Source organism: Xyrauchen texanus, chromosome 23 (genome assembly GCF_025860055.1).
Source record: "Xyrauchen texanus isolate HMW12.3.18 chromosome 23, RBS_HiC_50CHRs, whole genome shotgun sequence".
Taxonomy (NCBI): Eukaryota; Metazoa; Chordata; class Actinopteri; order Cypriniformes; family Catostomidae; genus Xyrauchen; species Xyrauchen texanus.
In genome coordinates this window covers 9,951,613-9,974,958 of record NC_068298.1, presented here as the reverse complement: position 1 = coordinate 9,974,958, position 23,346 = coordinate 9,951,613, and the positions used below count along the sequence as shown (strand labels likewise).

General features: G+C 37.0%; 1 protein-coding gene across 10 annotated transcripts; it reads left to right on the top strand.

Annotated features, from left to right (window-relative positions):
- Positions 1-728: 728 nt before the first annotated feature.
- LOC127663533 (syntaxin-3-like) lies at positions 729-23,346 on the top strand. Of its 10 annotated transcripts, none has more exons than XR_007967267.1 (11): positions 729-1,115; positions 9,760-9,834; positions 9,938-10,037; positions 10,674-10,748; positions 10,924-10,994; positions 11,078-11,186; positions 12,078-12,151; positions 13,948-14,082; positions 14,247-14,346; positions 15,245-15,355; positions 17,684-17,721. XR_007967267.1 is itself a non-coding variant. In XM_052088885.1 (11 exons), the coding sequence occupies exons 1-10, from the start codon at positions 1,086-1,088 to the stop codon at positions 16,508-16,510; spliced, it is 867 nt and encodes a 288-aa protein (XP_051944845.1). In that variant the 5' UTR covers positions 729-1,085; the 3' UTR covers positions 16,511-16,520; positions 17,684-17,832. The 10 variants fall into 10 exon arrangements, 6 of the variants coding, with proteins under 6 accessions (XP_051944845.1, XP_051944849.1, XP_051944846.1 ...); XR_007967266.1 differs by lacking the exon at positions 17,684-17,721 and adding an exon at positions 16,424-16,520; XM_052088885.1 differs by lacking the exon at positions 14,247-14,346 and adding an exon at positions 16,424-16,520 and having other exon boundaries at positions 17,684-17,832.

Below are 23,346 nucleotides of genomic sequence, written 5' to 3'. Positions count from 1 at the left end.
ACAGGGTTGGGAGGGTTACTTTTAAAAAATATTCCACTACAGATTACAGAATACATGCTGTAAAATGTCATTTATAATGTATTCTGTTAGATTACTCAAAGTCGTATTCTAAATACTTTGGATTACTTCTTCAGCACTGGTAGATTTTTTCATCGTGAATTTTCTTGATAAAAAAATATGATCGTGCCTGGTAACATGTGCATGTAAAATGGCTAGAAATAGCATTTTAACTTAGCATAAAGCTGACAATTTACACAAGGTTTATTTCTATTTCTTCTGCTCTAAACTTACTTCAAACTTACTTCTCTGTCTGCTCGTATGAATCATCATAAGAAAGTGTTTCACCGCTGATCAAATGCACTTTGGATCACATTATTTATATGTATTTTTCCTAAATATTAAATGAAACAAATGACAATAAAATGCAAAGTAATCTCTTCAGTAATCAAAATACTTTTTGACTGTATTCTAATTACCAATGATTTAAATTGTAACTAGTGGAACACAGTTACTTATATTTAGTATTTTAAATACGTAATGCCGTTACATTTATCCCGTTACTCCCCAACCCAGATTACTTAGGTGATTGTTACAATGCAAGTTCAACAGGTAACTTTAAAAAAAAGTTATTATTAAGTTCAAACGAATAAATTATGTGCCAGTCACACACCTAGGGCGTGACGGTGGGTAGCTCAGAGAGAGAGAGAGAGAGAGAGAGAGAGTACGCACGCGTGTGGGAACAGCACTTTTCAGACCGATTATAACGAGAAGAGAGAGAGGAAGACAGATTAAACAGAATAAACACAACTGTAGTTTTAATCCTCTGAGCGGATAGATTTAGGGGAGAGAAAAAAAACTACTGGCAGCCATATTGCATGGACCATTCGGGGAATAACAGGTCTCGTTCGAGCAGGAAATCGTGGATCTTAAAGTTTGTGAGAGCACATTCAGACCCCACGACTGTGGGATCCGCTGCCCAGCCGGGCTTGATACTTTTACAGAACAATCCATAATTCAACGAGTTTTTTTTTCTTCATATTATAATTTATTTTATTGTTAGATAGTGTCATCAAACATATTTTAAGATGAAGGACCGATTGGAACAACTAAAGGCGGTAAGTGTGGGGTTATATTTCTTGTTTTGTAAACGCTTAAGGGGCCGTTCACACAGAATGTGTTTTTCGATTGTTCCTCGTCGTTTTAGACGCCTCCTGCGTTCCGTTCTGTTCGTCGCGCTGAGTCAAGCTCTATTTTATTTCTTTTTTTTTAACGCAAGACGCGTTCGATCTTGAATGAGCGTGTATTCAACCCAGAGTGAAGTCGAGGTGTATGGGAATGACAGCACGTAATAGAGTTTATCTAACAAAAACACACTTGTAACTTTTACACCTAACACTTCTGCTCACAACTATTAGAGTTATACCCAATGTGAATAATAATAGTCTACTGGTAAAGTTAAAATAGCAAGAGTCTGATAATGAATATCCAACAGTGTTATATTAGATATGGTATCACCTCTTGAGGAGTGAAGAGGGGAGTGCACAGCTGATGTGGTCACCTGACTAGGGCCACAAGCCCCTAGACAGTTGGGGGATGGGGGTGAGAGGATGAGGAGGATGTTGATCTATATCTCACATCATGTGACAACATACTGTGTATGCTGACGACTCAAATGTAGACTGAAGGAGACCAAATTTGCTAGATTTTCCTATTGATACACTATCAAAAAACTACCATGGTACCACTATGCTTTTTTTCTTGGAAATGTACAATGGTATTACCAGAGTATTCTCTGAAGTACCTTGGAATACAAATTAATATTGATAAGATAGATTACAGAAATATTCGGGGTTCAATAAAAGTTAAGCTCAATCGATAGCATTTGTGGCATAATGTTGATTACCACAAAAAAGTCATTTCAATTAAAAAACTAAACAAAACACAAATCTAGGTTACATTGAGGCACTTACAGTGGATGTGAATGGGGCCAATCCATAAATGGCCTACATACTGTTTCAAAAGAATAGCCACAAGACGTAAACAATATCTGTGTTAACATGATTTTAGTGTGATAAAATCACTTGCTAAGCATTTCTGTGTGAATTTATATCCAATTTTACAAGTTTGTTGCAGTGATGTCATAACACCGTAAACCCTGTAATCCTGGTAAACAGTGATTTAAACAATTTTACAGCTCAAAATAGTGCTTTTATAAAATTATGAGCCTCACATTTCTGCCTTTAAATCCTCCAAAGACTTGCCCCATTTACTTCCATTGTAAGTGTCTCACTGTATACAAGACTTTTGCTTTTTTGAAGAAAAGGAGAGACTAATTGAAATGTACTTTTTTTTATGAAAATCAACATTATGCATCAAATGCGCTCGATTAAGCTTAACTTGTATTGAACCTGAAATATTCCTTTAAAGTACTGGTAGATTTTGCTAGTCATGCTGTAACTACACTGTAAAACACACCATGGTACTTTAATGTTAATAGTAACTTCATAACAGATCAAAGTGGACTTTGCCATTCATTCTCTAGCTACACGAACAAAAAGCACCAGGGTATGACCATGATTTTTGGACATGTTCCATGGAAGTAACATGGTATTCTTCAAATACAAAAGCTTATTAAGAAAACAGATCAAAGTAGACTTGAGTATGCCATTAATTTTGTAACTTAAGAGTACCAAAAAAGTACCACTACCATGTGTTTTGGACATGTACAATGGCACTACCATGGTATTCTTTGAAGTACCTTGTAGTACCAAGTAAATACAATGGTTCATGAGTATATATCAAAAGACTATAAAATTATCATCAGATAACCCCACTGTATCATGGGACTGCCACAGTACTTTAAGGTTAGTGGGTGACGGATGAGATAACGGGTGTGCCATTTTAAGTCTCCGACAGTTTATTCAGGTATGTTTTCAAGGGTGTCAGCTCATATGGGCAGGGTCAGTGGTGAGTATTTGTTGCTGTGGTGATGACTGTCCCAGTCAAATATTTCCTTTGTTGACACTGTCACCTGAGGCACCCTGGCAGGCAACTATGGGTTGGTAAGAGGAACTTGGGAGCGTGTGTGTTCATGACTGAACCTTATTTACATTTGTCAGAGTCGTGTTTCCGTGCTGTTTTGCATACAAAAAAATCGCTGTTGCTAGCTCGGTTTCTGTGTCCTCTGCGTGCCCCTTTAATCTTCGTTAATTTAGAGTAACAGAAATAAGACTAGATTTTTTTAATTTTCTGAAGAAATTGTGAAAAATGCTTTCCTGTACAAAGCTTCCTGGGTCACCACAATGTTGGGGTGTTCTGGGTGATCGTTAGGGTATTGCTAGGTGGTTGCTATGATGTTCTGGGGTGGTTGCTTGGGGGTTGCTTGCTGGTCCAAGTCAAAAGAGCCCACCCCAAGACTCTGCAGCTATGTTTCCATTCGAGTTGTGAACTCTTTGCTGGCTTTGGCTTTTCAGGATACCCATTATTTCAGGATGACCAGAGCAACATTTCAGATGCAATTATTGGTCCCCCGGCTTGTCCAGTTCTAAATAAATTATTTAGTCACATTATTTTTATGTACTTCTTGTAATCCTCATATTTTTTTATGCGCATTTTGGAAATTGTATTTGCATCTTGGTGTTTCCATTCAGCAGTTTTTATGCGATATTCCCAATTGCACAAAAAGATATGTAGATGGAAACCCCAGTTTATGATGTTCTGGTCCCTATATGGTTCAGTCCTGCCTTTAATGTAAGCCTATGGAACTTTTTCAGCTATTTATTTGTGTGCTAGTTGAAAAATCTAATTTTTATGTCCGCAGCACAAATGGATGAGTTATACAATGAAGTTAAATACTTAGGGTGAGGACTTTGTTCAAATCCAAAACCCTTAGTGTAAGCAATAGGAAAAGTGATGCCTGCCTCTACAAACACTAATAATAGTTGCTTGGAACATATCTGCATGTGACCCAATTCAGTGTATGAAATCCTTTTAAGAGAAATACATTTCTGTTTGAGTCCCTCAAATAAATGAGTTATTTATATCTCTCTCTCTGTATCCTCTGTGTTGTTTAACTTGGTGTGGCTGCTGTTCTACACTTTTTCTGTGTATATAGAATATTATAGTGTAAGCACAAACACACACACACACACAGTGCTCTTCTTGGAGCGCTAAAGGAACTGTGGGACATGGAACAGCTGAGAAGGAACTCTGTGTGAGTGTGACAATTGAAAAACATTTTTTTTTTACTCTTTCTGGGAACTCCTGTTACAAATATGAACCATGATAACCATTCCAGTTACTATGATTATGGTAACAACATCAAAGTTTTCTTAGTAGTTCTCTCATCATTTACTCACCTTTATGCCATCCCAGATGTGTGTGACTTTCTTCTTCAGCAGAACACAAAGAGACTTTACAAAAGTATCTCAGCTCTGTAGGTCCATAGAATGTAAGTTAATGGTGATTAGACCTTTGTTGCTCCAAAAATCACACAACGGAAACATAAAAGTAATCCATAAGACCATAGTGCTTAAATCCATAACTATATCTATGTAATAGGTGTGTGTGTGAAAAACAAAATAATATTTAAGTCCCTTTTTTACCCTAAATCTCACTTTAACTTTAACTTTCATGTGGGAAAGTGAAATTAAACAGGCACCACATGTGACTTGCAGATGTAAAAGTGAAAATGGAGATTTAGAGTAAAAAAGGGACTTACATTTGTATCTGTTTCTTACCCACACCTATTATATCACTTCAGAAGACATGGATTTAAAGAGTCATATGGATTACATCTGTTTATTTAATGTGATTTTTGGAGCTACAAAGGTCTGATCACCATTCACCTATATTGTGAGGACCTACAGAGCTGAGATATTCTTCTAAAAATCTTTGTTTGTGTTCTGCTGAAGAAAGAAAGTCATACACATATGGGATGGCATGAGGGTGTGTAAATGATGAGAGAATTTTCAGTTGTGGGTGAACTATCCCTTTAACAATGTACTACCATCACTAGTGTCAAAATTAATTGTAATTGATTTTCAGGACCTTTTTTCACCATTTAAAACACATTTGTCATCCATTATGGCTCTTACTTATTCAATCAAAAGACATTTCAATTTAGCTATACATTGAAAAACAGTGTAGATATCTAAGAGCTGTAACTTTCAACATTGTAAAAAATATTATTTTTCAATTATATAATGCTGAAAAACAACCAAAAATGTACTTTTGGCTTACTTACTATTCTGACGTTCTAACAACTTACATATTTTAGGAACACAAGTATGCATCTGAAAGCAGGTTTTTTGTAAGTAAACAAACAAATAGCAGTTGGTTGATTGTTATCCTTGTTGTGTATCATGTAATAAGAGTAGAGGCATGCATGTGACGTCTTAAGGTATTTAATGAGTGTTTATTGTCTAATGAATTTTGATGAATGTACATGCAATGTTGTCATTGGTTTAAGACAACACGCACTTTGCTCTCCATGACCTGTGCACTTTTAATTGAAATGTACACGAGATGAAGCACATGATATTGAACAATGATTTTACAGTCTTGGTTCTTGGTTCCTTAAGTATTTTCCCCATTCATTTTCCAGTTCATTATCTGTCTGAGCCTTTTTATTCTTTGTTCCACAAAACAAGATCTCTGCTTCTCCAAATCCTGTCTCTCAGCTGTCCCACAGACTTGTTTTCGATCTATGTGGGACAGGATTTGTTTGTTCTTATGCTCCAAAATTGCAGAACTTGCTACCTTTTGATTTTAGAGAGGCAGCACCGACTATTAGTATTTTTAAAACCAACCTTAAAGCATGCTACTTCAGAAAATGATTGAAATTATTAATTTTACTTTTGTATCTTTTTTTATTATTAATACTGTTTTGATATGAATGTTTATATTGTGTGTATTCTATTATTTTCTTTTTTTAAAATCCTTTTTAAAGGTACAACACTGCATACTCAATGCTTTACCATGAAGCATTGTAATTCACAGTTATGGAAAAATATGAAACTATTTATTTGAAGTTATGATATGGAAGTATGGAATAATATATCAAAATTGTATTGCCAAATATTCAGTTATATACAAACATATAAGTACTTTGAGAGGGTAGGGAGACTGACTAGATTCTGTCATTCACTGTGCATAATATTCTGCTATTAAACACGCTTTTTATATAATAAGGTTGAAATAATTTAGACGTATGGCTTCAAAAGAAGTAGAAACCATTGATTTACAACCTCTGAGCTCACGAATGGTCTATCCATTAACATGGATTCACTAGATTTATGCTCAGTGTGAGAGAAACACACACACACACAAACACACTCACACTCTCTCTCTCTCTCTCTCTCTCTCTCTCGAACTCATGTTTCCTAACTTAGCTGGAAGTCTCTTGTAGGCTTATCTCCTAACCTCAGCTCACAGCTTTTACAGTGCACTGCATATGTGTGTGAGTGCCTTTGACATTCACAAAAAACCTGTTGAGTTGGCAACACATTGTTAAGTCTTCAAATAAACTTGAAAAGAGAGCAGAACTCTTTGTTAGCTGGATGGGTAATATTACATTTTGCCAGGAACAGTTCAACCTTTGTCATTCAAAGAAAATTTGCTTGATTACTCTATGCTGCCTCAATTCATGTTATCTTCCTTAGCTGACTGTCCCTTTCAAACATTTACCATGATAGCCAATGGCAATACATTCCACCAAAATACCATCATTACTAGCAAACTGCAAATAAAGTCCTCTAAAAATAAACATATCATGGCAAACATACTGAATATTAGCATCAAGTCAGTCAATTCATTACATGATGAACTTTTTCCCTCACAAAAGCAGTTTATGCAGCAGCCTTCTCCATTCATTTGCATTTAAACAGCTCTCCTTGTTGACTGTTCCAAGATGGCACCACGGTTGATGTATCCAAACCAGCCAAATTAGGCTTCTATGTGTGTATATCTACAGTATGCATACAACCACTCAGAACAGTAGCACTGCATAGAAATGCCCTTGCAACCACCAACAACACCCTAGCATTGCGAAGTTAACTTATGCATGGCCAAGCACCACTTACATTTTCTTCAGAAATTTAAAAAAGTTCTTGTTGTTACTACAGTAAAACTGTCATCAAAACAAATACATTAAACATGACACATTTAACTGTAGTAAATATGGCATTGTGGCAGAAACTATGGTTACCATGGTAAAAAAATATTCACAGGGTTTAATGTGTAGTTTGATTCCTTAGAAATGCTGAATGACAGAAAATGCTTTGCCCTCAGCCTTTATATAGAGTTTCACAGTGATAAAAGTGTGTTTATGTACAGGTCCTTCTCAAAAAATTAGCATATTGTGATAAAGTTCATTATTTTCCATAATGTATTGATACAAATTAAACTTTCATATATTTTAGATTCATTGCACACCAACTGAAATATTTCAGTATTGGTGTGCAATGAATATTTCTTTATATTTCTTCAGTATATTTCTTTTATTGTTTTAATACTGATGATTTTGGCATACAGCTCATGAAAACCCAAAATTCCTATCTCAAAAAATTAGCATATCATGAAAAGGGTCTCTAAACGAGCTATTAACCTAATCATCTGAATCAACTAATTAACTCTAAACACCTGCAAAAGATTCCTGAGGCTTTTAAAAACTCCCAGCCTGTTTCATTACTCAAAACCGCACTCATGGGTAAGACTGCCGACCTGACTGCTGTCCAGAAGGCCATCATTGACACCCTCAAGCAAGAGGGTAAGACACAGAAAGAAATTTCTGAACAAATAGGCTGTTCCCAGAGTGCTGTATCAAGGCACCTCAGTGGGAAGTCTATGGGAAGGAAAAAGTGTGTCAAAAAACGCTGCACAACGAGAAGAGGTGACCGGACCCTGAGGAAGATTGTGGAGAAGGACCGATTCCAGACCTTAGGGGACCTGCGGAAGCAGTGGACTGAGTCTGGAGTAGAAACATCCAGAGCCACTGTGCACAGGCACCAGAAACAGCGGCAGAAGCGCCTGACCTGGGCTACAGAGAAGCAGCACTGGACTGTTGCTCAGTGGTCCAAAGTAATTTTTTCGGATGAAAGCAAATTTTGCATGTCATTGGGAAATCAAGGTGCCAGAGTCTGGAGGAAGACTGGGGAGAAGGAAATGCCAAAATGCCTGAAGTCCAGTGTCAAGTACCCACAGTCAGTGATGGTCTGGGGTGCCATGTCAGCTGCTGGTGTTGGTCCACTGTGTTTTATCAAGGGCAGGGTCAATGCAGCTAGCTATCAGGAGATTTTGGAGCACTTCATGCTTCCATCTGCTGAAAAGCTTTATGGAGATGAAGATTTCATTTTTCAGCTTGACCTGGCACCTGCTCACAATGCCAAAACCACTGGTAAATGGTTTACTGACCATGGTATTACTGTGCTCAATTGGCCTGCCAACTCTCCTGACCTGAACCCCATAGAGAATCTGTGGGATATTGTGAAGAGAAAGTTGAGAGACGCAAGACCCAACATTCTGGATGCGCTTAAGGCCGCTATCGAAGCATCCTGGGCCTCCATAACACCTCAGCAGTGCCACAGGCTGATTGCCTCCATCCCACGCCGCATTGAAGCAGTCATTTCTGCAAAAGGATTCCCGACCAAGTATTGAGTGCATAACTGAACATAATTATTTGAAGGTTGACTTTTTTTGTATTAAAAACACTTCTTTTATTGGTCGGATGAAGTATGCTAATTTTTTGAGATAGGAATTTTGGGTTTTCATGAGCTGTATGCCAAAATCATCAGTATTAAAACAATAAAAGACCTGAAATATTTCAGTTGGTGTGCAATGAATCTAAAATATATGAAAGTTTAATTTTTATCATTACATTATGGAAAATAATTAACTTTATCACAATATGCTAATTTTTTGAGAAGGACCTGTATGTTAGTGGTTTTGTGTTTGTGTGTATCTGGCACTCCAGTGCAGTGCAGTGTGTGTGTGTGAGAGTGAGTGTGACATAACCGCAAGTCTGATGACTCTAGTGAAATCCTTGACTTCAACCGTTGTATCTCCCATCTCAAATTTGAGTTATAAAGCTGTCACGCGCAAAGCTATGCTTTATGATAGAGTGTTTATGTGTTTGAGTGCTAGTGCGTCAATTATCCATCATTTAACCGTAAAACTATTACTGAAAGTGGAAACAGGCCACTGGTCATCACATGCACCTTATAAAACATCACAGGGCAAACCTCTATGTGTGCTTGCCACTATTCATGCTGTGCAAGCCAGGTTGGCATTTGTAACATTTCCAATTAAACACCTCGGATAGATCCACTTAATAGGACCATACATGCTTTATAAGACAAACCTAATTTGACAGTCTGTAAATACACCAGTATTTACAACCTTTTCAGGGCAGCTTACATTCTGCCTTGTCAGCAGAGGCCAGCCAGTTCTGTAGCTGGAAGAGGAAGACAGTAATTCGCAGCTCTGTAACCAGTCAATGTATCAGTTACAAAAACAAAAACCGGAACTTACCGTTTAATTCAAACTGTTTTAGAGATTTACCATGACATTGCGTAATCACAAGGTTTTAAATGTCTTTACAACCTTATTATAAAATTTTTCATTCAAAATGAAGTAGTCAATATACTACATCACATTAATAACGTCACAGCCCCTGTTTGTTGCTCTTCAGGGTTCCTCTACTTACATCTGGTCTACAAATCAATTTCTGATATACAGCACATTTTTCATTGTGTCTTGCAGACACTCGATCACGATGATGAAGATGTCGAAATTGCTGTGGACAACCCTGCTTTCATGGACGAGTTCTTCACCCAGGCACGCCCTATAATATATTACAATGTGTTTGTGTCAATACATCTGAATGAATGTGTCATTTTGGTGTTTGTGCATGTTCAGTGACTTTGTTTCTTTGTTTCAGATTGAAGACATTAGGAACAGCCTTGATAAGATTGATGAGAATGTGGCTGAAGTAAAGAAACTTTACTCAGTTATTCTGTCTGCCCCAACATCAGACCAGAGTAAGACACACACACATACACACACACACACATGCAACTTTACACTAATTGTGGGCATATTGCACATAGTGTAACCCATTTTAATTAATTTTCACTGACTGGTCTAACTCTAATACCAGAGTATGGGCTGAGTAACGGACATGCTGAGTTGACATGCTGAGAGTATTGCCACAATCAAAAATATGCCACAAGTGCTGCAGATTGAGCTTAACATGTATTGAAACCAGAATGTTCATTTTAGGCAGCAGAAAGGTAATCCATAAGACTCAAGTGGTTTAATCCATGTCTTCTGAAGCGATCCAATTGATTTTGATTGAGAACGGTCCAAAATGTAAAAAAAGAATTCCCTATAAATCTTGACATAAGCAGTTTCTTTGGAGGTCATGATTTTAAGCTTGATTCCTAAAGCAATCTAGGACTTGTAATAGTACTAGGAAGTGTAATCAAGCTTGAAATCATGATCGTGCCTAGAGTCTGCAATGGCAAAGATGTACAGTTGAAAAAAGAGTTATATTGAAATGGGTTGTGAATGCCATTTCATGTTGACTTTAACATACAAAACAGTGTACACAATCTCTTCTTCCTTTATTCACTGTTATACATTTTCTCAGCTTCTGTTTTCTTCTCCATTAACAGAAACACAGGATGATTTGGAGGCACTAACTAATGAAATCAAGAAAATGGCCAACAGTGCTCGTAACAAACTGAAGAGTAAGTTTCCTTTCTCATACTTAGCTGCTTTTGTGGTTTTCTGAATGTATGTCAGTAAAATAGGACACAAAGAAGTGTTTATTGCTGTTCAAATACTGCTGTCCCAAAATGGTGTGATTTACGTATCTGCTATATCCACCTTTATTAAAGCAATGTTTACATTGTGTACTTGTAGCCATTGAAAGAAATCTTGAGACTGTAGAAATGGAAAGAGTATCAGCTGACATGAGAATACGCAAATCACAGGTGAGTCAACATCCAAGCTGGTCACTTACACGCACACACACTTATAAGCTCTATTAACTCTGACCTCATGTTTTCCCCGCCAGCATTCTGTTCTTTCAAGGAGGTTTGTTGATGTGATGACCAAATACAATGAAGCTCAGGTGGACTTCAGAGAGAAGAGCAAAGGTCGCATTCAGAGACAATTAGAGATCAGTGAGTGTCTGATAAATATACACACCAGCACACTCACTTCTGGCATTGAAATTCATAAGCTGGAATTTGAATTCAATTGGCCTCACCCTACAGGATGAAATGGAATTGAAATTGGAATGACAGGAAGATGAATTATATTTATTCAACACTGTCACAACAGAGGAATTTTATTAGTCTAACACAACCGTTTGTTGTGGATAAATGACAAAGCAGAAGTACGTCATTCATTCTTGACTAATTATCTTTATTCACTTCCTGATACTGTATGTAGAAGTTGATTAGCTCAATTTTGACGATTTTTAGGTAAGATAGAGCGTTCTGGGAAATATGTTCTTTTACCATAGTCTTTTCTATAAATTTCAATTCTGAAATTTGAAAAAAAATAAATAAATATCAAATGGTATTACATTATTTATTATTATTTTATGAAATATAAGAAAATATTATATGTAAGTACATATTAATAATTTATTAAATAATGTATAAATTATGAAAACATATAAATAAATGTCATATATTGATAATTATTATTATTAATATATGTTTCTTGAAATACACTGTACTGTAGTGTGTATTATTAGAAACGACTCTTGCAGTGGTTAAACCTATATATTAATTTCTTTGAAATTTCTAGTTCCTTAAATATAAATTCAAAGTGCGATTCAGCATCATTTTTACTATCTCAATTCATGAATTGAATTGAAATTTAAAAGACATTCTTTATTAATTTCTCTTAATTCACTTAATTCATGCAACACAATGTGCCAGCCTCCCACAGTGTGCAGAGTAACACGTTTCTTTCTCAGGCTTGTGGTTGAAGTGTGTTAAACAGTCGCTGTACTATTCCCCTTTTCTGTATTTGACTCAGTTTTTTTCTGCTTCTCTCTCTAGCTGGTAAAACCACAACTGATGAAGAGCTTGAGGAGATGCTGGAGGGGGGGAACACTGCCGTTTTCACAGCAGGGGTAATGTGTCTGTCTGTGTGGTGTGTGTGTGTGTGTGTGTGTGTGTGTGTTGCCACAGTATCCTAAGCCATACATAGAAACTTACACTCACCGAGCACTTTATTAGGAACACCTGTACACCTACTTATTCATGTGATTATTTAATCAGCCAGTCATGTGGCAGCAGTGCAATCCATAAAGTCATGCAGATACAGGTCAGGAGCTCCAGTTAATGTTCACATCAACCATCAGAATTTGGCATGACTTGGCATGGCATGATTGTTGGTCCAGACAGGCTGGTTGGAGTATTTCTGTAACTGCTGATCTTTCTTTTGAGTTTACTCTGAATGGTGCCAAAAACAAAAAACATCCTGTGAGCAGCAGTTCTGCGGATGGCAATGCCTTGTTGATGAGAGAGGTCAATGGAGAACGGTCAGACTGGTTTGAGATGACAGAAAGGCTACAGTAACTCAGATAACCACTCAGTACATTTGTAGTTGAAAAGCATCTCAGAATGCACAACATATCGAACCTTGATGCGGATCATTGGTTAGACCAGCAGAAGACCATGTCGGGCACTTTATTAAGACCATAGAGTTCCAAATAAAGTGGCCGGTGAGTGTAAGTCTAAGGTTCACTTAATATTTGACTTGACATTCAGACTGGAGACGTCATTGAGTTTCGAGAAGGCAGTAGATTTCCAGGGAGAAATACTTTCTCAGTATATAGCTACACTGTTCATATGTCTGTTGATACACTTTCCTTTGAGAATGAACTCCAAAGCAGTTTTAATAAAGATATTCATGACCGGACAAGTACAGGATACATCATGACATCTATGGCCAATCAAAAGCAAAACCATCATAATTTCGGTGACATGTTAGAATTAGGTTCAATTTGTAAACATTAGTAAATCTATTAGGTATCATGAACTAACAATGCACAATATTTTTACACAATTAATCTTGGTTTATGTTCATTACTAAATATTCTATTGTTCATTGTTAGTTTATAATACATGAACTATGTTAACATATACAACCTTTAATGTAAATTAATGTTAATTAAGATTTATGAAGTGTTTTAAAAGTACTTCTTATTGATAGTTCATGTTAAATAATATAGTTAACTAATATTAATGAATATAACCATTTTGGAAGGTGTTACCTAATTGTCTTTATAATGAGTGCCCCCAGTAAATGACACTTTGCATAGTGTCTTTACCTTTGCCAACCTATCTTTACCTACCTAAAAAAGTGTTTTTTGTTGAATCAGGTTTCGATTCAAATACCTGATATACAACAAGGAAATCCACAGAATATGATATATAAACAAGGAAATCATTAAAAAAATATACTTCCTTTTTTAATGAAATAAAAGTGCTCAATGTGCCATGTAAACATAATGTACAGTAGGTTTCAGAACTGAAAACATCCTTCTTCGTCCATAAAGGGCCATTTATGGAAACAAAGCTGCCGCTTGATCTTTTTAGTCCAACCTCAGCATTTTGTGCAGCACATTTCAGCATGAATTGTTTTGACAAAAAAAGACTGTGAGATGATGACCCCTGTAGAGTAGATTTATTTAATTGTTCTGAAACAAGGCTTGTAAAACTAACATGCATCTAAGTAGAAAACTGTTTGCAAAAGAGATTTGAGATCTGACTTGGACGCCACACCAGAAACTTATGAACATATCTGTCATACCTTATTGGAGCAATACACATCAGTGTGTTGATGTCCCCAAATCAATACTGAATATGAAAGAACCATCCTGCATATTGGTAGTTATCATAAACATGTAGTTTTTTGTTGTAGATTGTGGATTCAGGGATCTCTAAACAAGCGTTGAGTGAGATTGAAGCGCGTCACAAAGACATTGTCCGTCTGGAGAGCAGCATAAAGGAACTGCATGACATGTTTGTGGACATCGCCATGCTGGTGGAGAGCCAGGTACACTCCACCTTCCATCACACTCATCTGTTTGTCAATATTTACTCCATCCTTTAAAGTTCCAGCAATGCTTTCATGCTGTCGGTGTTTTCTAACTTTTCCCCTTCATTGTCTTTCTGTCTTTTCTTCTCTTTCTCTGCCTCTCTTTTATCTTTGGCCCATAGCCACCTTTCCTCTTTGTTCAAACTCATTCTATTGGCCCTTGGTTCCTAAACCATGTGCAAGTTGTCGGAGTGGCTTCCTATCAGGCCCTGGTTTTCATATGTGAGTGCTCTGTAATGTACCAGATAGTTTTCCCTCTCTGACCTTTTCATCTCCCTCTCTGCCTCATTTTTTTCCATTAATTTGCATTATTTGGTCACCAACTACTCCCACTCCATTTCAAATTTTATCTAGAAGAAATAAAATGTAATAACTCTGTTTCAAAACCTAGTGAGCTGCTTACCTATGCTATGTTTTAAACATCATTAGGCAACGTTTTAAGTATGCTCCCAAAGCGTGGTTGTTCCAAACAAAACTATGCAGCAAAATTGACTTTAATTCAGTAGTCATTTTCATTTAAGATGGTTGGCAGGGTCTAGCAAAAGGATAATTGTAATCATATAATAAGAGGGCTATCTTGTTTTAAAGTATTAGTTTGTTAGCTTAGCAACATGCTAACATCAGATACCTTTGGAACTGTTAGCCCACATTGAGTCTCTGGTGCACTTCCCATATGGAGACTCATGTAGCTGCATCCCACGAAGAGCATTCAAATAAGTCTCATGAGGTTCTAGTTCAGTTAGGATAGCTCCCTAAGTAGACGACAGCGTGGCAGCTCTTTAGGTTTCTGAACAGAGCTAAAATGATCACATGACCTGATAAATAATTCCACCTGAATGATTACACTATACATTATTGACCAATCCACCATTATTTTGCTCAAAAACTGCTTGCTATGGGGAAAAACTGAGAGGTAAGATTGTTGTATTTCTATTTTAAACTCCTTTTTAAGCGATGCTCTGTTCTATAGAGCATCTGAATTCTGTGTATATGTGTGTGTAGACGATGTGCTTGGGTGTACATGTAAATTTATTTTGTAGAGATTTATATTTCTGCATTTTCATTGTTTGAGTTTAAAAGGCTTTTACTCATCTAGGACTTGCATGTTTGTTTGTTTCAGGGGAACATGGTTGATAACATTGAGGTGAATGTGGGCAAAGCAGTTGATCACATTGAAGCAGCTAAGACTGAAACCACGAAAGCAGTCAGGTATCAGAGCAAAGCCCGGAAGGTATGGACCTCTCAAGTCATTCAATCTGATATCATAATAACACTGTCTCTGGCTTCTGCTGTTTCTTTTTTCCCCTCTCCTACCTGCCTCTCTCTCTCTCTCTCTTCTTTCACTCTCTTTCTCTCTCTATTCTATCATACTTCACCCAAAAACCCATTTTTAGGGTGGTATAATTGAGAGGATTGAGAGCAACATGGACCAATCTGTGGGTTTTGTGGAGCGGGCGGTAGCTGACACTAAAAAGGCAGCTAAATATCAACAAGAAGCCCGGCGTGTGAGTTCATGATAAATGTTAGGCCACACCCCTATGCCCCAACCCATTCCTACAGCCTCTCCCTTTACTGTCCAAACCTGATGACATCACACAGTGGCATGCTTACACTCAAACAAACATAGTCATTATTACTAATCCCTGATATTTTTGAGTTTTCGACAGCCAGCCTCCATAATATTGTCTCACAAGATTGTTTTATTCATATTTGGCCTTTTGCCTCTTGTAATGATACATATAGTAGAAAAAGTACAGGAAATGATGGAATGGGTAATGGTGCGAGTTGGATTCAAACCACTGTAGCCACATGAGCACCCTGACACTGTGTCAAAGCATGTGCTCTAACCATTAGGCCCGAGCTTCCCAAAATAAAAACAATATCAAATAATATTTATCCAGTCAATTTCAAATGCCAAATCCATCCAAGTCAGAAGTGACCTGGGTTGGAAATCTCATTTCTTGATAACTTTTATGAACGCCTGATGAACATAATTTTGATGATAGTGTTGTATTTCTTTCTTTCTTTCTTTCTTTCTTTCTTTCTTTCTTTCTTTCTTTCTTTCTTTCTTTCTATCTTTTCAAATATTCAGCACTACTTTTCTAGAACAAGTAAATCTATTCCAGAAATGCAATGTCATGTATAGTTTTGAAAGATGGAGATTTTACATGAAAAATATTTTCTTGCACTAGGCTTGTGTCTTTTGTTTTTCTCTCTGAGTAGGTTATATATTTGTCAGTGAAATGTAGATGATGTATAGTAGATACTAACAACTGTGTTTATGTGTGTTTCTTCACAGAAAACAATTATTATAGTGTCTGTGGTTTTGGTGATTTTGGCTATTATTGCTTTGATAGTGGGTTTATCTGTAGGTCTAAAAACTTAAGGAGTCTCTGGTGAGTACATTTCAGAAGAAAGTGTGCATGGTTCGGGAACTGAGTGTTTATTATGCAGGGCTTTTGGTTTAGCTCTCCGGTATATCTTCTCGGATGCAAAACCTGGTTTTGGTTGGGATTTGGGATTTCCGTTTTGTTATTTTTATCTAGTGGTTCAGTTGTAGCTTTCATTTATATGTTCTCTGCTTTCTTTCAGGCTTAAATAGTTCTGTCGGGCTCTGTTTCTCTGTTTGTTCTAATGGTAAAGGGCTTGGGTTAAAGGGGTCATGACATGCCTTTTTTATTATTTAAAAAACAGTCATGTATTGATTGGTAAAACATGATCATTTCCCACCCTCATTCTGACCCTCTTGTCAGAAACATTCAGTTTTGGTGCTACTGCTCCTTTAAGTCTTGATAGTAAACGCCCACTGTTGTGATTGGCTCTCTGCTCTTGACTGACCTGCTCTCTCATTGCCATATCACCGCTTAACAAATCTGGGGGGTGATACGGAGGTGATAAGGTAAAATAGGCCTTGATGTGTGTTGTTGTGGAGGTGGTCAGATGCAAATGTCTACCACAGTGTGACATCACAATGTGTAGGAAGTAGAGAACAAGGCATTTTGGCAGCTTGGTTTCAACAAATGCTCATTTTGCAGTGAAGAGGAAGTTTTGAGTTCTGAAACTTGAAATACATTTTTGTAGTACAAAGTCCTCTAATATGTCAACAGATCAAGGAAAATTTAACTTCTCATGTCATGACCCCTTTACAAGAATAATTCACCCACAAATTAAAATTCTAAATAATTAACACTCGCTCCAAACCTGTATGATTTGTTTTCTTTCATGGAACACAAAAGAAGATATTTAGCTAATTATTTTGATATTTACAGGCTACTTTGCCATTGAAAGTAAACAAGGGCTTGTGGCTGTCAAGATCCACAATAGGACAAAAAGGACCCATAAAAATTCCATTATAATTCATGCTACTCATATGCTACATGCTAAGTCTTCCGAAGCCATTAGATAGCTTTGTGTCCACAATTTAAGTCTTATTCACTGAAAATGTGAAGAAAACAAACCATACAGGTTTGGAACAACATGGCGGTGAGTGGATGATGATGGATTTTTCTTTCCTAAGGGAGATTTTCTTTAAACCCTTGTTCTGTTTTGCCTCTTGCAGAAGACGATAATACTGGGTGTGATTGGTGTCATTGTACTCGTCATCATCATCATTATCATCATCACACAGGTTATATAAGATAATAACCTCTCCATCAGCACTCCATCTCCTCTGTGACTACACACAAACTCATCTTCCTCTGTCTTTGGCATCCTCCCTCTTTTTCCTTGGAATCAAGAAGACGACAAATGCTCCAGCCCATCCACTGTGGCTCCTCCCCTCATAAGCATAAACCAATGGGAAACCGCTCTATTGGAACCTTAGTGATGGTTAAGGAAACGGCTACTGTTTTTTTCTAAGGATGTTACGGGAATATTTAAGGAACTTGTACTACATGCCAGAAAGGGCGTTTGAAGGGAACATTTTAAATAAACAGACACATGAATGAGCACAGAATAAGGGATTAAATGTATTTTTTTACAACTGAAGATTTGCAAAGGGAAATATTTCATGCCTTAGCGTTTTATTGTTTTTGTTTGTTTTTTGTAATGTACAGTAGGTTCTTAAGACACATGGCAACATCTACAAGTTGAGCTATACTGAACAGTTTTTGATCAAAAGAGCTCAGAGATACTGATGATTCTGAGACCCTGTGAAATGAACCGAATGGAGTAAACTAAGCATTGATGGGTCATCCAGAATGGAAGACTTGAGACTGATTTCAGAGTAATGATGGATTTAGGTTTTTTTAATGTGATTAAGCACTGTATGTGAAAACCAGATTGAAGCAAATTAATAAATACAATTTTATATTTTGTAAGTATGTTTTAAATATAAGGGAGATGGATGGATGAATGGATGGATGGATGGATCGCTATTCTTAGCTATGGTGCCATTTGTGCTAAAATATTTTTTTGTTTTGTTTTTAGAATGACCATTTCTTTTTTATTGGGGTCGTAATCATCGTAGACATTGGGTACCACCATAGGGGGACTCATCCGGCACATATTCAGATTGGTTGTTAATTTACAGTATGTGACAAGGAGGAGGGCATGGCTAGGCAGTAACGATGGACGCCCGGCCACACCCTCCTTGTCACACAGTAAAGTTTTTCAAAGGCCATTTTTAGCCATTACCCCTAATACTAAATATGTGGTTCCAGCCTTGCGAATACCAACAGTTATTTGTCGTTACTACCCCTAAAATACAACATTATTTCAACCCCATAATAGCATGCTTATATTTTGAATTTGCTAACTGACAAAATTTTCGCAGTATCGCTCAGTATCAGCATGCCTTGCAATAAAACACATATTGCACATATTTGAAAAAATATACAGGAACGACTCATGACCCACCTCTTGCAAAACATGAACCTATTAAGCTTGATGAGCCTAAGTGTAAATCAAATTGGAATCAAATACTGATAAAGACTGTAAGAGAAACTTAACACTATGTGGTCAAACAAATAATGTGTCACTCCTTTAAATATGATGTCATAAAGATCAAACCAAAAAGGGAAAATGTCAAAGCATAACAGGGAAAAACATGAAGGTATGAAAACAAATTTTGCAGTTTCTCATAAAATACATAAAGGATTTTCAACTAAAATACACATTTTACATTTGTGGGCAAAAATATTGGCACCCTTGGTAAATATGAGCAAAGAAGGCTGTAAAAATCTCATAATTAAATATTTTTCTCCAAAACACATTTGCCACAATAATTGCCACCCCTAGAAATTATTATGAGTAAAATATATCTGAAGTATATTCCCATTCATATTTAAAAATTTTAGTGCACCTAGGTGACAAGGAACATGAAATTGTTCAGCCACGACTTCCTGTTTCACATGGGAATAAATATAAGGTAACACACAGGCCAAATTCTCTTAGTCATTCATCACAATGGGTAAAACCAAACAATAAAGTTATGATGTGCGGCGAAAGGATGTTGAGCTTCACAAAATGTGATGTGGCTATAAGAATATAGCTAAAGCATTGAAAATACCCATTTCCACAATCATGGCAATAATTAAGAAGTGCCAATCATCTGGCAATGTTACGAATCAGCCTGAAAGAGGACGTGTCTATATTGTTTCCACGCACGGGGAGGAGGATGGTTTGAGTAGCCAAAAATTATCCAAGGTTCACAGCTGGAGAATTGAAGGAATTAGTTGGGTCTTGGGGTCAGAAGGTCTCCAAAACTACAGTCAGACATCTCCTACTTCACAACAAGTTATTTGTTAGGGCTCTCATTCAACAACAAACTCAATAATCTTCAGTTAGCCAGACACTTCTGGAACTTCAAATGGGACCAGGTTCTATGGTCCGACAAAACAAAAATATAGCTTTTTGGCAATAAACACCAGAGATGAGTTAGCCACAAAGAGAGGTAGCCATATGGAAAAGTACCTCATGCCCATGGTTAAATATGTTGGTGGATCTTTAATGTTGTGGGGCTGTTTTTATGCCAGAGGTCCTGGACATATTGTTTGGATACATGGCATCATGGTCTGTATCAAACACCAACAGATAAAAAAAAATTTTCTTTTGCCTCTTCCAGAAAGCTTAAAATGGGCTGTGGTTGGATATTCCAGCAGGACAATGATCCAAGACACACATCAAAATCAACACAAAAATTGTTAACTGTCCTAAAATGAAGGTTCTACCATGGCCATCCCAGTTCCCTGACCAGAACCCAATAGAAAACCTGCGAGGTGAACTGAAGAGGAGAGTCCATCAGCATGGACCTCTGAATTTGAAGGATCGCCAACCTCATTAGTCATTATAGGAGAAGACTCAGAGCAGTTATCTTGGCAAAGGGAGGTTGCAAACAGTATTGAATAAAAGGGTCAATAATTGTCCTACACATACAGGTGAAACTCGAAAAATTAGAATATCGTGCAAAAGTTCATTAATTTCAGTAATTCAACTTAAAAGGTGAAACTAATATATTATATAGACTCATTACAAGCAAAGTAAGATATTTCAAGCCTTTATTTGATATAATTTTTATGATTATGGCTTACAGCTTATGAAAACCCCAAATTCAGAATCTCAGAAAATTAGAATATTACATGAAATCAATAAAAAAAAAAAGGATTTTAAATACAGAAATGTCGGCCCTCTGAAAAGTATAATCATGCATATGTACTCAGTACTTGGTTTGGGCCCCTTTTGCATTAATTACTGCCTCAATGCGGCGTGGCATGGATGCTATCAGCCTGTGGCACTGCTGAGGTGTTATGGAAGACCAAGATGCTTCAATAGCGGCCTTCAGCTCTTCTGCATTGTTTGGTCTCATGTCTCTCATCTTTCTCTTAGCAATGCCCCATAGATTCTCTATGGGGTTCAGGTCAGGCGAGTTTGCTGGCCAATCAAGCACAGTAATACCATGGTCATTGAACCAGGTTTTGGTACTTTTGGCAGTGTGGGCAGGTGCCAAGTCCTGCTGGAAAATGAAGTCAGCATCTCCATAAAGCTTGTCTGCTGAAGGAAGCATGAAGTGCTCTAAAATGTCCCGCAGACGGCTGCGTTGACTCTGGACTTAATAAAGCACAGTGGACCAACACCAGCCGATGACATGGCTCCCCAAACCAACACAGACTGTGGAAACTTCACACTGGACTTCAAGCATCTTGGATTGTGTGCCTCTCCATCCTTCCTCCAGACTCTGGGACCTTGGTTTCCAAATGAGATGCAAAATTTGCTCTCATCAGAAAAGAGGACTTTGGACCACTGAGCAACAGACCAGTTCTTTTTTTCTTTAGCCCAGGTAAGACATTTGACATTTGAAGCCCATGTCCAGGACCCGTCTGTGTGTGGTGGCTCTTGATGCAGTAACTACAGCCTCAGTCCACTCCTTGTGAAGCTCCCCACACATTTGAATGGCCTTTTCCTGACAATCCTCTCCAGGCTACGGTCATCCCTGCTGCTTGTGCACCTTTTTCTTCCACACTTTTCCCTTCCACTTAACTTTCTATTAATGTGCTTTGATACAGCACTTTGAGAACATCCAACTTCTTTTGCAATTACCTTTTGAGGCTTTCCCTCCTTGTGGAGGGTGTCAATGATGGTTTTCTGCACAACTGTCAGGTCAGCAGTCTTCCCCATGATTGTGAATTCAACTGAACCAGACTGAGAGACCATTTAAAGGCTCAGGAACCCTTTGCAGGTGTTTAGCTGATTAGAGTGTGACACTTTGAGCCTACAATACTGAACCTTTTCACAATATTCTAATTTTCTGAGATTCTGAATTTGGGGTTTTCATAAGCTGTAAGCCATAATCATCAAAATTATATCAAATAAAGGCTTGAAATATCTTACTTTGCTTGTAATGAGTCTATATAATATATTAGTTTCACCTTTTAAGTTGAATTACTGAAATTAATGAACTTTTGCACGATATTCTAATTTTTCGAGTTTCACCTGTATATTTGACAAAAAATATTTGTTTTGTGATAAAACTTGTGTTGTGTTTGGTATTGTTTGATATCTATTTAAGAATAGATTTTTGTGAATATTTTGAATGAAAGAACAAAAGGATAAACAATAAGGGTATATTTTTCACATCCTTCTTTTCTCATATTTACCAAGGGTGCCAATATTTTTGGCCACCACTATATATATTTAAATTGCAATAAAAGCCAAATTATGTTAGAATTAGATTTTTTATACTATATAAATCATTTAAATAAAATGTTGATGAAAGGGGAAATGCACATTGCAAGATGTTTTTTTAAAGTTTATTTGCTTTAGACACTAAACAGAGTGAACAGCAAATCATTTGAAGGACACTGTAATAATATAGTAATTTTGATTGGATACTGAACTTTTCATTATCCTGTTAATCATATACTAAGTCATGTAGACACTCATCACACAAATGACACTGTTTTCTGAGAATCATGAATGGGTGTTTTGGAAATGACGAAGGGCTGAATCTTTAACTCTGGCATTTTGCTTTTGCCATCTTTTCTGGATGACATTTCATTATTTACCCTGTACACAAAGAAACTGTTTAATGTGAGGGTAGTTTAAGACAGTAGGCCCAGGTGTTGACAATTCTTACATAAGCACTTATAACTTGTTTGGTCTGAAACTGTCCGATACCTGCACGGTGTGAGTTAAAAATATTGTCACACTGAGATAATTTCAGCAGTCTTGGAATCTGTACGTTTCTCTACTTGTAAATCTGAATTATGTTGTGAGGAACAACTAACAGTAGAACTTCTTGTTAGGTTTGCATTTTTAGTCAATGACAAACGTTACGACAGCCAAACATGTAGAATCTGAATTCTTGACCATGTGCGGTACCGATGGTAAGTGAGTCCTCTTTGTCTTAAACACAGAAACACACACACACACACAGCCCTTAAACCCAGACTTTTGCTTTGTTTTATTCCTCTTTCCCTCTTTTGTCAGTTTGAAGGAGTTATGCATGATTGCCTTAGATGTGCTGCATGAGAAATTAATCACAAGTGATAATAAAATAATAGAAATGGTTGGCCCACTAACATTTACATATACTTGTATGTACTGTATTTCTGTCTTTTCCCCATGTGCAGTCTCTAACTATTTCCTGCTCTTTCTTGATATTTATATCACCACTCTCTCCATTATTCCCTCTTTCTCTCTGTAGAAGAAAATGATGATCATGCTTTGCTGTGTAATTCTGGGGATTGTTGCCTTTTCTTACCTTTACAGCTTCTTTTCTTAATG

Coding starts and splice junctions, on each gene's coding strand:
- LOC127663533 (XM_052155153.1), top strand. CDS start 1,086: ATGAAGGACCGATTGGAACAACTAAAGGCG. Junction 9,835..9,937: donor TGGACGAGTTCTTCACCCAG/GCACGCCCTATA, acceptor TCTTTGTTTCAG/ATTGAAGACATTAGGAACAG. Junction 14,083..15,244: donor CCATGCTGGTGGAGAGCCAG/GTACACTCCACC, acceptor TGTTTGTTTCAG/GGGAACATGGTTGATAACAT.